This window comes from Amphiprion ocellaris, chromosome 17 (assembly GCF_022539595.1).
Source record: "Amphiprion ocellaris isolate individual 3 ecotype Okinawa chromosome 17, ASM2253959v1, whole genome shotgun sequence".
NCBI lineage: Eukaryota > Metazoa > Chordata > Actinopteri > Pomacentridae > Amphiprion > Amphiprion ocellaris.
The window spans coordinates 11,344,316-11,359,256 of record NC_072782.1 but is presented as its reverse complement, the minus strand read 5'-3'; the positions used below and the strand labels follow the sequence as shown (position 1 = coordinate 11,359,256).

Below are 14,941 nucleotides of genomic sequence, written 5' to 3'. Positions count from 1 at the left end.
TCGTCTTACTTTACAGTAATTTTCTCCTATTAGCGAGAGATTAATGCTGATTACTGCATTGGCTTACACTTTATCTTCATTCATGACGATGAGAACGGGCTGTTAACACGTTACTGATCGCTAAATCAAAATGGAAATTCTTGTGGAATAAAACTGAGGATCCGTCATGGTCAGCTGACTGACTTTATTATATTTGAATACAGTGAAGGGAAAAAAATGTTTGCTGATGGTTTAGATCAACTATTTTGGTCGTAAAGTTTAGTTATTCACATTCATTTTCTCTATATTTCGTTACCAAGTGTACTTTTCTGAAAACAATTCTGATAAAATTACGGTAATGTTTCACATACTTAATGTGAATCAGCCATTGCTTTAGTAAAGGAAAGACAGCTGAAAACACTTGGGTTCAACACTAGTTGAGTACTGGACAGGACTTAAACATGATGGCTATTAAAGGCCACACTGGTTTGCAGCTTCATTATATATTATTATACATATATATTAACATTTAGCTACTCATAGGATGCATAATGAAGAAATCCATTAGCAACTGCTGCAGAAAGAAAATCCAGTACTCAGCTGACTAAACATCATTTGATCAGTAATTATTATGTATACACATACCAAGCATCACATTTTCTGCCTCTGCCCTTGCAGTAGACATACATTAGAGTGGTAAAGTTTGGAAGAACTATAGGATCCATTCTTAATGCTGTTTTGCCCTCAGGCTCACTAACCCCTTAGAACTCGATCAGACTCCTTTCTGCCCTTTAAACCATATCGCTATTTCCTTTATTTTAATTTTAATTTTCTCTTTTCACCTCTGCATGTGATTTCTTTCCTATTCAGGCCACCATGCATTAAACCATTAATCATGCTTCTTTAGAGATTGATGCATTTTCTTATATTGAGTCCAACTTAATATTTTGCTTCAAAGATGTCAAACAGTCACTTATTTTCAACTTTTCTGCCTTGGGGCTAAAGGCTCCGCTTTCCCAAAGACATTATACCTACTGAGCTACAGATTTAATTCTCTAGGAGCATGTCATGAATTATGACATTTAAACATGAGATAATATTTAAAAATAGGATTATATATAAGAGTTACACAGAGTACCCAATAGAGGGTTACATGGCAGCAGTTTTTTTATATTCCTCTTATATGGAAAAGAGCTCTTTTCTTTGGTTGGCATCATCTTTATACATTATTAGATCATTAATATCTACTGATGCAAGACTAGCAATCACAAATACATGCATTAATTGATTCTAAAAACATTACGGACCCCACATTTGACATATTTTATTCAACATTTAAAACCCAATAAATTCATAACACAGCGGTTAAGCTGAATATTAGTTTACATGCTGTTGGGTTTTCAGAAGTCCATTCAGTGTGATATATATCCATCACAGCAGTGACAACTTAAAAAATACTTATATGAATGCACAAATAGCTCAGCACTTTTAAGTCCACCGCAGAAAACAGTGACAGTATACAGACAAAAATAGAGAACATCATTATGCTTCCATTTCAAACAGATCACTGTAAATAGTTCATTTATATAGACACTTAGGTGTTTGTGGATTGTGGTATATTTTCATGTTTGAGTTATTGACATAGCCACACAGAAAACACATAGACGCGCGCACACACACACACACACACACACACACACACACACACACACACACACACACACACACATGCACACACTTACACACACACACACACACACGCACACAGTGACCAGGTGGTCTTCTCAGTGGGAGGGAATCACTGCAAATGACGGCTGGTCACAGACGAAACACGAAACACACCTGAGGTCCCTTTAAGGACTGATGTGCAAAAGGCACAAACACACACACACACACACACAAAATACACTCACACATCTCTCAATCCCTACAACATTTATACTGTACAGACGTACGTAACAGAAACACACAAAGACAGATGCTGAGCACAGACTCCATGAAGGACCAGAACGAGGCACGACGGGACTTGGCAGAGCAACATGGAATGTTCATTGATCTTTGATTGTGAAGCTCTCGAGCTGTTCAGTCATCGGAGTCCTCCTGAGAGAGAAAAGAAACGAGCTGTCAATTTACCATCCAGATGACTTCCTGTGAAGTGATCATTTTAACCTTAAATGAGACATCACTATAACACGAAATGATGTTACATCCCAGAAACTGTGTTAAGCAGCTGAGGTAACATCACACCACCCATCAAACTGGTTTATTTATGAACTCTGGCTGCTGTTATGAAGTACTCAAGTCAGTCTTTGCCCTTAGCAGCATTTAACCTCTAAGATTCAGCATTTTTAAAGCTTCGGATGATTTATTGAACAGATTTAGACAACTGACACTAAAATGTGAGCCATTTAGAGTAAGGTTTAATATGGAAAGCTGTCCCCCAGATCCCAGAAAACATAGAAGTTCAATAATTTATCAGAAATTTTACCATGATTTAAAGATCACTGTTCCCATGTCTTTATAGACAAGATGATTAATTGTTGGACATAACAGAACAAAAACAGGGTTCCCCACGAATCCATTTCAGTTGTGAACTCATGGATGTTTTCAAAAATTACCTCAAAAGATGCAAACATGACAAAAGTTTGATCAGTTCACTCTCACTAAGGTTTTGAATTTGAAGGTCCAAGTTCTAGTCACATGGCCCTGGATTAATCGCTTATTTGTGTCTTGTAACATGCCAAATTTGATGTCATTTGAGGTGAGAAGCTAACTCTGGTCATCATATAAAACTGTGTGACCTTCAGCCAGTGAGCATCTAGCAGAGAAACATCCCAGTAGGAGTGTGTTTGACTCTTACCTCTGTAACATCAGCAGGGTCGGTGTCAATCGGTGACTCTGCCAAAGTCTGTACTGGTGAGGCATCCTCAGTCTGGAAAAACACACATTTTTACTGTGTTAAACGATCGACGTACGTTTGTCTGTCTGTGAATCCTTCTGTCTGTGCACAACATTACTAAAAACAGACCAACTAATTTAGATGAATTTTTCAGAGAAGGTCAGAAATGACACCAGGAACATCTCAATAGATTTTGGCAGTGACGTGGCTTATAGTCTGGATCCACAGATTTGTCAAGGATTTCCCATTGAGATAGCAGCATGGCATCACCGTAACTATGACAACAAATGAACGCTACAGCTGCCTGCTGACCATCACATGATTGCGATCCTACTACAAATCCACCGCTGCAGACTTACTGGAAATGACACAAGGAACAATTAATTAAATTGTGGGGGTGTTTCCGAGTCCCATCAATTCCCGCCGCCCGCTACATATTTAGGTCAGGCAATTCAGTATCCATGCATAATGTACACATGTATAACACACAACTGAATTCAGCTCAAGGTCAGGGAATGAACAGTCTTGGCAGAGTGCTGCGTTCTCTGAGTGCGTTTCTTGTTATTTCTTAAGTAGTAAAATATTCATAGTGTGTAGAGCCTCCATTATTACACTGTTGGTAACACTTGTGGGCACTTGCAGCAAAGATGGTGTATGCGTTGTTTCTAGGTTGTTGTTTTTTTCAGTTTTAGTAAAACAAATACTCAAGGAAATTAAATTTTCTTTTTTTCTTTTTTATGATGAAGGGTGGTGTAACTTTTTTATAGTGCACAAAAGCCATTTTTGAGTTGTCTTTCCTTCTAGCGATGGTTGTGCTGTTTCCACAGAGGTGCAGGACTTTATACTGCAGTTAAAAATGCGCACACAGTGAGTACAAATGCGACAGCAGGAGAAAAACATCCGGAAATCGTCTGGGGTTCAGACGATTAAATAACTTTAATCACTTATTGTATCTTCACTTATCCAAAATAAGAAGGCCCACACCTGAGTAGTTATTTCTGCTCGAACCCTTCCCCAACTCTAACCAATTTCTGTTTATGCCTAAATCTAAGTAAACCGTAACCCCAGCTGTGAAAACGGTTTTATTTTTGCAGCTGTGATTTGAAGCAATTTCAGAATGCACAGATGGCGATGGCACAATGACGCCATCCAACCGATGTGCTTCTAGGAGTCACTCTGAAGGTCGGTGAATGACGAAGCTGTTTGTGGAGGACCTGTCGGTTGCAGACACATCCATCTGTCATTACCTTTACAAAAGCATGCAGAAGGACGGGCCTTGATGAAGGGCACAGGTGTGAATGCAGCGACACAGATTTCACCCCCACTCTTTCATTCAAAAGCACTTGCGCTCTTTTCAAAACAGTCACTGCCATCGGTGGTCATCTTGAGTGAGTGGTCTGCTAAAAAAAGGGACGAGGCATGACGCTGCTAATGAAGAATGGAGGTGACGTCTCTGCGGTCTCGCTCAAAGGATGCCTTGATTGCACCGTGCCCTTGAGGTGACCTTCCTTAATGAGGAGCGGTCACAATGTGTTGATGTGTGGATGCGAGGCAGACGGCTGACATAACCTTAAACCAGCTACCGCACCTTCTCCTCCTGCTGTTGCGTTTAACCCCGCCCATCAAGCCTCCATCTGTTCGCGTAGCAGAGCCAGAGAGATGTGTGCTCACGTAAACACATGGAAACTTGGCCAGTAAACTATTTGCTGCGATTGGATTAAACTTTGTCCAGGAATTGTTCAGTTTTAAGCTCAAAGCTTTACCTGAGCTGTCCGTGCAAACCGTAATCTTCCACAACAAAATCAAACGGACACCTCACCTGCTATTAGTGTATTGTTTCAGAGCAAATGACTTCCTGCTGCCTCCTTTTATTACATGCAACTGAAAAGATGATGCGTTTGTTGAGATCACTTTTTTATCCTCCCCTGCTCTTTACCTTCCCGCTCCACCCGCCCCTCAGTCTCATTGTCATTTTCCTCTCCTACCTTTCTGGCTCCTCTGTGTGTCATGATATGAGTCACCGGCAGCTGATGAATTGATGAAACAACTAGATGGGGATATTAATCAAAACCCAGCATCCCACCATCCTCTGGTTTGCTGATCCGTGTGTGTCAGATGCAGGAGAGAATCACTGACAGGCTCTCTCAACCTGGCATCAATTTTTAAATAAAATCAATATTAATGATGTTTAATGCCTGAGCCGCTGGGGAATGAGGACAATCTGCTGCTCCCTGTATGTCAATCTCTTGCTGGGGGGGAAATATATATATATATATAAAATTTAAAATCTGTGTGTTTATTCTTATCAGTCAGTCCACCGACTCTCCATCAGTCAGTCCTCTGGTGTCTGTTGTCCATCTGTTTGTCTCTTCTGCCAGCTTGGCTTGTCAAGATTCCTCATAATAAGGCTGATCGCATTCATCATTTTTATCCTTCAGGGCGAATACCACAGTTACCTGTCTAGCTGCTTCAATAAAACAACCGCTGCGACAGATAAAGGGATCTGATTGGACATTAATATGAGTCTCTTGATATCCAAATCAAATGTGTGGGGGCTTTTCCCAGCAACATGACATGAAAGAACTGCAGAAAAACCACAGGCAGGAAAATACCTTGATAATTTCTCTGGTATCTCTTCTTTTTATAGGGTGCTTATTCACTAATTACACCCAATTAAAGCAGTGTTAAAGGCACGTGTGCATGCTGTTGTTCAATTGTTGTCATGGATTCCCCTGCGCTTCATCACTAATTAAGGGATGCTGGATCGCGCATCACAACAAACATTCATCCGAGTGTTTGCGTTGCCCTGGGAAATATTTGATCGGATTATTATTTCCTGCTACTCACAGCAGTGTTATAGGAGTGGAGGGTAATTATGGGCAACCCCCACCTCAGGGTAACATTTAACACCATATTAATCCAGATACACAACAGTGGAAGCCCTGAAAATTTCAACTGCTGTGGTTTGACAACAAAAGGAGCGCAGTGATAACAATGTTTTAGTGAATGAAGCAGAGCATCGAGGTCACCTGTTGACGTGCTAATAGGAGCTGCTGTAAAGTAAAGCTGTAAAACTGTAGAGATTTAGTTGGAATTAAAAGTTTTGCTTTCTAGAATTATTTAGAAGCTTTAATGAAGTTCAGATAGAATTAAAATGTGGTCCACCCTATTTCAATAATATAGTTGTGACATACATGATTCCTTGAAATGATCCAAACTACAGATTTATATAATTTTTGAATGTGCAGACAGTTTTGAGCAAGAGCAGAGATCTTCCTCAAACAAATGAACTACTAAAGTCCAGGGGTTTCTCAGTTAATTTAGGTAATTTAATGGATCATTTATGTGAATTGCTGCCAGATGCAGACATAAAGAGATTAGGATCCCAAACAACAGACAGAAAACAGGACAGAAAGAGTAAATCATGACTTTATATGTGTGTGTTGACTCAGCACGGATGATATTAAATGAGAAAAAGTTGATCCAATATTTGAAAGAAGCACAGAATGTATGAGAGCTTTACTGCATTATATTTTCCATTACATTTTGGATTGTTTGTCTGTATCTGGTGCCTGAATTTTGTGTTTCCCCTGAAATAAATACAGACATTTATAGCGTAAATTGATGCAGATAAGGCACAAAAAAAATTCACCGAGATGTAGAAAATTGGCTGTTTCTCTTGGAAGAAACCCCCACAACCCTGCTTAGTGTGTCTAATGTTCAGTTAAAACTGCACGTATGATTGTGGATCCATGATGTTTTATTAAATGCAGTCAATTAGTAAATATACAATATTTCCTTCTCATGAATACCATGTAAAGGTGATCTTTAGGAATATTTTGACTATATCACTGTTGGTTTATAACTGCTTTTTTAGTTTATTGCTAGACTATTTTAGTGCAAAAAAAACCTTGAAATGATTTACAAAAGTGTACACTGTGATGTCAGTAAACACTTGCTCCACAGCACCACTAGTGGTAGAAGACTCTCAGGGCTGCCTTTAAAGTTTATCTTGATTATATTAGATTACACTGGAAATGAAAACCAATCATCAGTAAATGTACGCATATTGTAGATGTCCAACGGCCCTCAATGTCAAATATTACTTCACCTGTGTGAATTTTATAATATTTTATCACATTTTTAGAACAATTTCTACTTGTGTGTGACTTGCCTAAAGCTTTGATAACAAAAAATATGGATATGTATAAAGATATTTGCAAAAATTTTAGTTTTGTTGTTTTTCTTTAAATTGCCAGTCAACTAAATTTTTCTGTCAGTTCTTTCGCACATTGAAATTTAAGGTTATGTTTGCACGGCAATATCTCTGGAACTGCTTAAGATAAAAGTATGAAATTTAATAGTTTTTTCTAATCGTGCCATTGGACCATTGAGAACCATTTTGGAACTGTAGAACTCTGTTGTACTTGAATTAGGCTATGTAGCAGTATTTTCATTTTTGTGATGTCACTTGTCATACCTGCTCATTCTGTGATTATATTCAGGTGCACATGTTAAGTTAATGAGCTCCTGTCCAAAAGTCACAGGTGTGAAATGTTATTACAGGACACACACAAGTCCACAAGCACCGTCATCATCTTAATCTGTAAGTTTTAAAATGCAGAGTGTAATTTCTTCCACATCACCGAACCCCTATATTCTCAGTAAAAATATCAAAAACAAATGTAGCTGTAGCCCTGCGTGTACATAAGTAACTATCAAATATAAGGCTGAAGGAGACACTTGTAGAGAAAGATCCAGGCAAAATATAGACTAAAAGCCACTGAGGAGGCGATACGAGAATCATTTTTCATATGTGACTTGTGTCCCAGCAGTAAATTGTTTACTACGGTAAACTGCCTTTGCCTCCTCCTCCCCTTTTGACAAACGAAGGCCAGACTGACGGATGAACAATCCAGGAAAGCTAACAATATGTAACAGCTTTCATTTCAGAGAAGAAAGACACACAGCAGATATGAGAAGTGATGACAAATGACTCAAGGTCAGGAGGCCATTTTGACACGTTGAAGAGTTATGGCTTGCAGCCGCTATATGAAATGGAGGGATGTGGTGCAAACTGCCATTTCTAAAAATGGGATTTAAGCGTATGGATGTACATTATATTTATGTAACTATGGAGAAGTCTAAGCATCCATAATGTGCAACCATTAAAGTTGTACTTGTTCTATAAGTGAATAAAAATCGATGATTCTCCGCTTTCGGTTTTTCAAAAATAATGTCTCATGGACAAACTTGTGGAAATATTGTCCTCTCGTTTCCCCATTTCACTGGTTGACTAACAGAAGACAAATAGAATTAATACCTTTGTGATTCAATGAAGCTAAACAAAAATGACCTTTTGAACACTGAGAAAAGAACTGTGACCATAGTCACAAAATTCACCATTCAACAGTGTCTTCTCAGGTCATTTTTCAACTTTCTGGTCGAAATCCTCCACAAAATTCACTCTTTCAGCCTCTCTCCTGCTGTTATTAGACAAGTCTGAACTAATGCCAACACATTGATTCACTCCTGCTCTGGTCTCCTCTGCAGAGCCGTGACATTTAGCCAGTAAATGTAAAGGCCTTATAGGAGATGATTTGTTTAAGGCTGCTAACACAACCTACTGTTAAAGGTTAAATGTTAAAAGGCCGTATGTTTAGTTATTTGCATCATTTCAAATGTCAGTGGAATTTTGAATGAAACTTTCTTACTCCTGGAACAAAAGTTTTACTTAATATCTTGCAGATAGCTTTGTTTTCCACTCGAGACGTAGCTTGCTTGGTCATTTTAGCAATGATCCCTATTAGGTGTTTTTTTTTTAAAATTTTGTTAGTTAAGTTGGCAGCTATTGCAATGTTGCTGCATTTGTGCCACATTCTACAAAGTAGGGGGTCTTCCTTGAGTTTTAGGGGACTTTTTTCATGAGTCCAAATGACCAGACAACAATAAGTATTTGTGTTATCTTAGAGCTCTGCACATCAGCGGATATGGAGGAACATAGAGTCAGGACGAAGCATAGGGAGAACTTAAACCACAGATGGAACCAACAACTCCAACAGCTAACAGTCCCTCAGGATAACTGCCTGTGTGGGTGGGAAAAAATTATTTATTTATATTCACGCTGTGTGGAGAACACCATAAGATGCGCTATAATCATAAATTAAACCTGAATTCCTTCTTTTTGACAATTACAGTTTTGACTGAATAAATACAAAAGTCAGCATGGGCACATACACTATAAAAGAAATGAACATATTTAACTGTAAACTGAGCTTTTGGAGTCTTTTTAGCATTTTTTTTTTAAATTTTATTTTTAAATTTTACAGTTTTTCCCATTTTGTAAAATTACAGATAATAACAAGAAAAATCACAGAAAATACGTATTAATTTCCAAGTTGTAAAAGAAAAAAAACTAAACAAAAATAAATTTTAAAAAACTGTAAAAACAGTCCACATCAAAAATATGTATTTGTTTTATAAATAGTAATTCACTCTTTTACAATGTATGGTCGTGGAATTATACTGTTTTGACTGTAATTAAATCATCTAAAAATCTTATTATTATAAACACTATTGACATTTTACCCATATTTGCTGTTATTTTCAGACTGAAAAAGGGTAAATTTTTTAAAAATTATTATTTTATAGATTTTTCCTGCTCTGTTAAATTGCAGATAATAACAAAAAAGTAAAATCACAGAAAGAAATATTGATTTACATGTTCACTATAAAAAAAATGTCAAAAATCTGTTGACTTACAAGCAGTAATTTTTACTTTTACAACGTTTTACTGGAAAATTAATTTTCCTGTATTTAAATGAGCTAAAAATAATATACAGATATCTGCCATCATTGTCACACTTTTTGTTACAGCTTTCATAGTTAGTTTTGTTCTTAACATATTTTATTTGGTACCCTAAGTGTGCATATTTTTAAGTTTTATTTATCTTATTACATTTTTTTTTTTTTACATTGTGCATTCATGAACATCACAACATTTTTGCTGGCAATATATTAGAGAAGTGATGAGTCAACTTTTATTTTGGATGATTTGGTTTGTAGTGCTGAACAAAAACTGACTGTTAAAACCTACACGAAGGTTAATGCAGGACTTCTGATCATAAAAAAAAGAAAAATAACTTTCAGTTCAACTCATGCTTATTAGCATCTTTCTTACTGGTTTGGCAGGATCCTTCTTGACCAGTCCGGTGGCGGCGACGATGTTTCCTGCTCCCTCCACAGTCTTCTGGGCCACAGTGGCAACCCCGGTAACCATGGCTCCGCCCACCTGAGTCACACTAGTCACAGTTTTACCTGCAACTGTGGGGACGAAGGGAGGAGAGGGGAGGAAGGGGAGAGACGGGAGGGTGTTAAAGGAGGGAGTATCTCCATAGAGCCTCAATACCTGAGAGGACTGACACAGCAGCAGGACCAGATCCCACAATACTGGATTCAAAGCTTCCACTGTGACTGGAGCTGCTGCTTTTTACTGACTTGTTTTTAGTTGTCAGTGTCATATTCAGACTGAAAATAGACAATATTACCATCTGTTACGTTTTCACTCAACATTATTTTGACTTTTTTTTTTTTGTCCCCCTTCTTTGACCTGATGGAGGTGTGAAAAGAACAATCATAAGGTGTCCAAAATCTCAAATGTTCCTATTTAACCCTCCCGTTGTCCTGTGGGTCAAAATTGACCCGTTTTAAAGTTTGAAAATGTGGGAAGAAAATATATTTTCACAGTGAAACTTCTGATGTCCACATTTTCAACATTTTTGGGAAAACTTTGAAAATTTTTTGATGGAAAAAAAGAAATGTTAAAAATGTTTCTTAAGAAAGTTCACAAAATAATCAACCAAAATCCAGTGAATTTCGCTGGATTTTGGTTGATTTTTTTGTGAATGTTCTTAAAGAAAATAATAAAAGTTTTACTGATATATATGTAATCACTTTAGATATTTTTAGGATTTAGTTTTGGAAGGTTTTTACTTGTGTTTTTGAAAACATTTACAAGAATTTTCTTGCCACTTTTGGGGGATTTTTTAAAATCAAACTTTTAAGGAATTAAAGGAATTTTTTGAAAATTTTCAGAAAATTGAGGATTTTTTTTTCTGATTTTTTGGATTTTTTTCAGACAAGGAAACAATATTTTTTGGTGCCCGTAAATGAGGACAACAGGAGGGTTAAAACATGAATAAATGGTGCAAAGTTCCCTCCAATCCAACAACGACAGCCTCAAAATGCTCAATCAAATGCACAAGGGCAATCACATGAGTTCCAGTCCTTCTTAAAGTAGTAAAAAGACATGAGAGGTCATCACAAATCAATACAGAAATAAGAGGTTTTATGTGTTAACTGTATGATGTAACTTTCTAAGTAGCACTGTTGTCACTTTCCTTTCTTGTTCACTCCCCTGCTTCTGCTTTTTCTAGAATGGTTTCCATCACCTGTCCTGTCATTTAGTTACTTGACAAACCTCAGAACAGCCTGGAGGCGTTTCCATTCAAAGTCTGTTAGGCTTCATCAGGTTTCACCCCGCCTGTAATTGTTTGAGTAAAGCACTGTTGTGTAATTTTAAAGTTTTTCATATCAGTGCTTTTGGTTTTATATATATTTGCTTGAATCGTCTTTAACTGTATTGGAGAATTATGTTGGCAGACATATTTTCAGTTCAGTGAGGCTTTCTTGTGAAATTAAGGCTTAAAATGTCACTTTTGACACTGACATTCCTGACTTATAACTGAGTCATTAAATGCTGAAAACTTTCTGAGGAGCTAACCTATTTTTCAGAATTTACAGTCTTACTAGTCAATCTTAGGAATTTTAAGAGTTTACAAAACAGTCGAAAAAGTCTGTCACGCAATTATTTCTGACTGCAGCACACCTAACTTGTCTAACTTGAAAGAATACTTTGCAATGTTTCAGGGCTAAACCTTCATCAGGCAAATGGCATTTGATGGGAGCGGCTGCTAGGCCCAGTTTACTCATTTGCAGATTTTTTTTTATAACAGGTTTTCCTACTTTGTTAAAAGTAAATAAATAAATAAATTGCAAATGGAAAACTCAAAAACACAACTGAAACTTTGAACTCCAAACCAGCAGGCAGGTGGCAATCTAACCCTAAAGCCAGGTCGACCAATCAGAGGCCTGAAAAATTACTGGTTTCACTTTTGGCTACTGACAGTGACACGTTGAGGATGAAGGAGGAATTCACACATGCTGACTGATTCTGACTACTCTGTTCCTCGGTGTGGTGAAAGAACTGTACATTTATCTATAAACATATAAAAATTCTTGTTAGCAAGATTAGCAGCAGCCCTATTTTTGGCCACAAAATGGCCTTATACAATGGCGATAACGCTACTAACTGGAGGGAATTTTTCAGAAGTTCAGTTTTAAGTTACCTAAAACTGCATTTTCAAGTAGACAAACAACCAAAATGCATAGAAAAATCTACGTACTAAATAATACCTGTGCATGTGTGGACAGTGCCCAAATCTGCAACCAATCATATTTCCTTACATGCTATTGGATGGCACAAATACCAAATATAAATAGGTAGATAACCATAAGATGACACCAATTTCCAAAAAATATATACATTGAAATCTGGCAGGTCACATTTGTAGATGAACCTGCAGTAATCCATTTACAAGTGAAAAATGTAATTGTTAAAAAGAAGTCCTCATAATAAATACAACCAGCTCAACAACAAGCCACTCTCTATTTAAGATGGCTTCTCTTCATCACAGACCATTTGCCTGATTATGGTTTAGCACTGAAACGTCACAAATAAATGTACTTTTGGAAGGTAAATACTGTGTTTGAAACGGTTTCTCTGTTTGACTCTCTCCATAACAGGCGGTCTCCCTCTGCTTCTCTGCTTGTTATGTATGAGAAATGGCAGGACCTGGGCCCATGGGGAGTTGGCAGGTTGTGTTGAGTTAGGCGGCGAAATATGACACTTACTCACCCGCTGAGTTGCAGTACATCTGTCTTACTGACCACATGAGGATTCGGCAAGATTAAGCTCTATTTTTATTATTATTTTATTTATATTATTATTTATATTTATTTTTATTTTTCACTTTCACGACAGAGATTTATTGGCTATAAATCATCTTTAGACTTTAACAAGACAGATTGAAATCAGAAAACTTGTAGATTTTGCAGAAGAGGAGGGGAAAGGGGCAGAAATATTACCTGTTGTGACTCCATCCTTTGTTTTAGTACCTGAAACACGACACAGGTAAAGCTCAATTAAGCACAGATCATGAAAATATTCTTTTTCATCATTCAAGAATCATAATAGTAAAAATGAATGGTGTTGGAGCCTCTGTGCCATTGTTCTGGATGCCTGATCATAAATCAAATTAATTCCCACAACCCACCGACAAACATGACCCCATCTTTCGTCATCTCGGCGGCTCCAGTCACTCCCTGCTTGGTTTTCTCCGCCACTGCCACGACCCCATCCTTGGCTTTGGACAAACCCTTCATGAACCCCTCCATGGCTGCTTGATTGGCTCCCAAATTACGCGCACACACACGGCTGCTAAGATGTCGAAAGAGGCGCAATGAGGAAAAGGGGATAAATTCGGTATTAAAACACACACAGAGAAAAAAAAATCGATGCCACCGCCCTCCTTCTCTTCTCTCCCTGACAGGTTTGTCCAGCCAAAATCGTCGGCTGGAAGTATGTGAGCTGCTTGTAAGATATACGAGCAGCTACTGAAAATCCCACCTGTAGGAATTGGTTACAACCCAGCCGAAAAAACATGAATGGAATCATTTAAATAATGAAAAAACGAGAGGAAACACATCTATTGTATTGCAATGTGGGCGGAAATTAGAACTGTGTCACGTTAGTATTCTGAAATAAACGATTTCGTGGTAATATTTCTAGGAGAGATGTGGTTTTACGCACCTGTTTGCTTCAACTACCTTTGAGGCGAGAATGTGGTGAGTCTTCCGGGATGACTGGAGATTCCCCCAAAGAGCAGCAAAACCGGTTTATTGTCTCCAAAAACTTCCGAGTGCACTCTGAAGACGACGTGTGTGTGGAGTGAAGCGATCAGACGGAGACAGACCGACGGAAAGACAGACGCTCCACAGGTTGGACAGACAGACGCCTCCTCCTGCGATGGAAGAAAAGAAGCGATTAAAGCCCGTGATGCTGATCGCAGAGAGGAGATGCTCCAACACACACACAGATTACGTAGCTCTTTCTCAGTACGTGGGTTGTCCACAGCGTGTAGGTGCAGCAGCCGCTTAAAAAAACAAAAAAAAACAAAACACCAGTCGGCTAAATGCGTCTGCGGCCAAACTACCAATTAGTGGCACAGTGATTCTGCAGAAGATGTTAACCACAGCTGCACATCCCTGCTCAAGTTGTTTTTTTCGATTGTAAAGTAAAAAGGTCAAATTAGGGTTGACTCACAGTAAATTAAAGTGTGCATTTTTCATTTATCAAACGTTCCTCCTCTTGATATTGTCATGTTTTCATGGCTTTTAGCAGCCCTCAGTAGTCTTAATATTTCATCTCTCTTTTTTTTTTAGAAATTGGTCTTACACTTTACTGTCCTATTTTGGTATTTTCTACAGTTTCAGTGTTTTACTAATTTATTTTACTAGTTCTACACTGCCCAGCCAAAAAAAAAAAAAAGTCACACTAATATTTAATTGGCACTCATTCGCTATGGCATTGTTTTGATAAGCTTCTTATTTCTGTCCAGAGATGCATTCATTTTTCAGATCTTACATTGATGATGGGAGAGTCGGACCACTGCCCTAAGTCTTCTCCAGCGCATCCCAAAGATTCTCAATGGGGCTGAGGTCTGGACTCTGTGGAGGACAATCCACATGTGAAAATGATGTTTCATGCTCCCTGAACCACTCATGCACAAGGTGAGCCCCATGAATCCTGACATCATCATCTTGGAACATGCCCATGAACATCAGGGAAGAAAAACTCCACTGATGGAAAGACCTGGTCATTCAGTATATTCAGGTAGTCAGCTGACCTCATTCTTTGGGAACATAACGTTGCTGAACCTGACC

General features: G+C 38.0%; 1 protein-coding gene across 2 annotated transcripts; it reads right to left on the bottom strand.

Annotated features, from left to right (window-relative positions):
* Nucleotides 1-1,288: 1,288 nt before the first annotated feature.
* Nucleotides 1,289-14,082, bottom strand: LOC111585205 (alpha-synuclein-like). 2 transcript variants are annotated; one of them, XM_023294612.3, is made up of 6 exons: nucleotides 13,809-14,082; nucleotides 13,273-13,433; nucleotides 13,085-13,114; nucleotides 10,059-10,201; nucleotides 2,840-2,911; nucleotides 1,289-2,079 (listed from the first exon to the last, which is right to left on the bottom strand). In XM_023294612.3, the coding sequence occupies exons 2-6, from the start codon at nucleotides 13,391-13,393 to the stop codon at nucleotides 2,062-2,064; spliced, it is 384 nt and encodes a 127-aa protein (XP_023150380.1). In that variant the 5' UTR covers nucleotides 13,394-13,433; nucleotides 13,809-14,082; the 3' UTR covers nucleotides 1,289-2,061. The 2 variants fall into 2 exon arrangements, with proteins under 2 accessions (XP_023150380.1, XP_023150378.1); XM_023294610.3 differs by having other exon boundaries at nucleotides 13,273-13,436; nucleotides 13,809-14,081.
* Nucleotides 14,083-14,941: the final 859 nt, after the last annotated feature.

Bases quoted from the DNA above. Each gene is read 5' to 3' on its own strand.
- LOC111585205 (XM_023294612.3), bottom strand. From the start codon at position 13,393: ATGGAGGGGTTCATGAAGGGTTTGTCCAAAGCCAAGGATGGGGTCGTG. The intron at 13,115-13,272 runs GTGGGTTGTGGG...GTCGTGTTTCAG, and splicing joins AGATGGGGTCATGTTTGTCG to GTACTAAAACAAAGGATGGA. The intron at 10,202-13,084 runs GTAATATTTCTG...TCGTCCCCACAG, and splicing joins AAAGGATGGAGTCACAACAG to TTGCAGGTAAAACTGTGACT.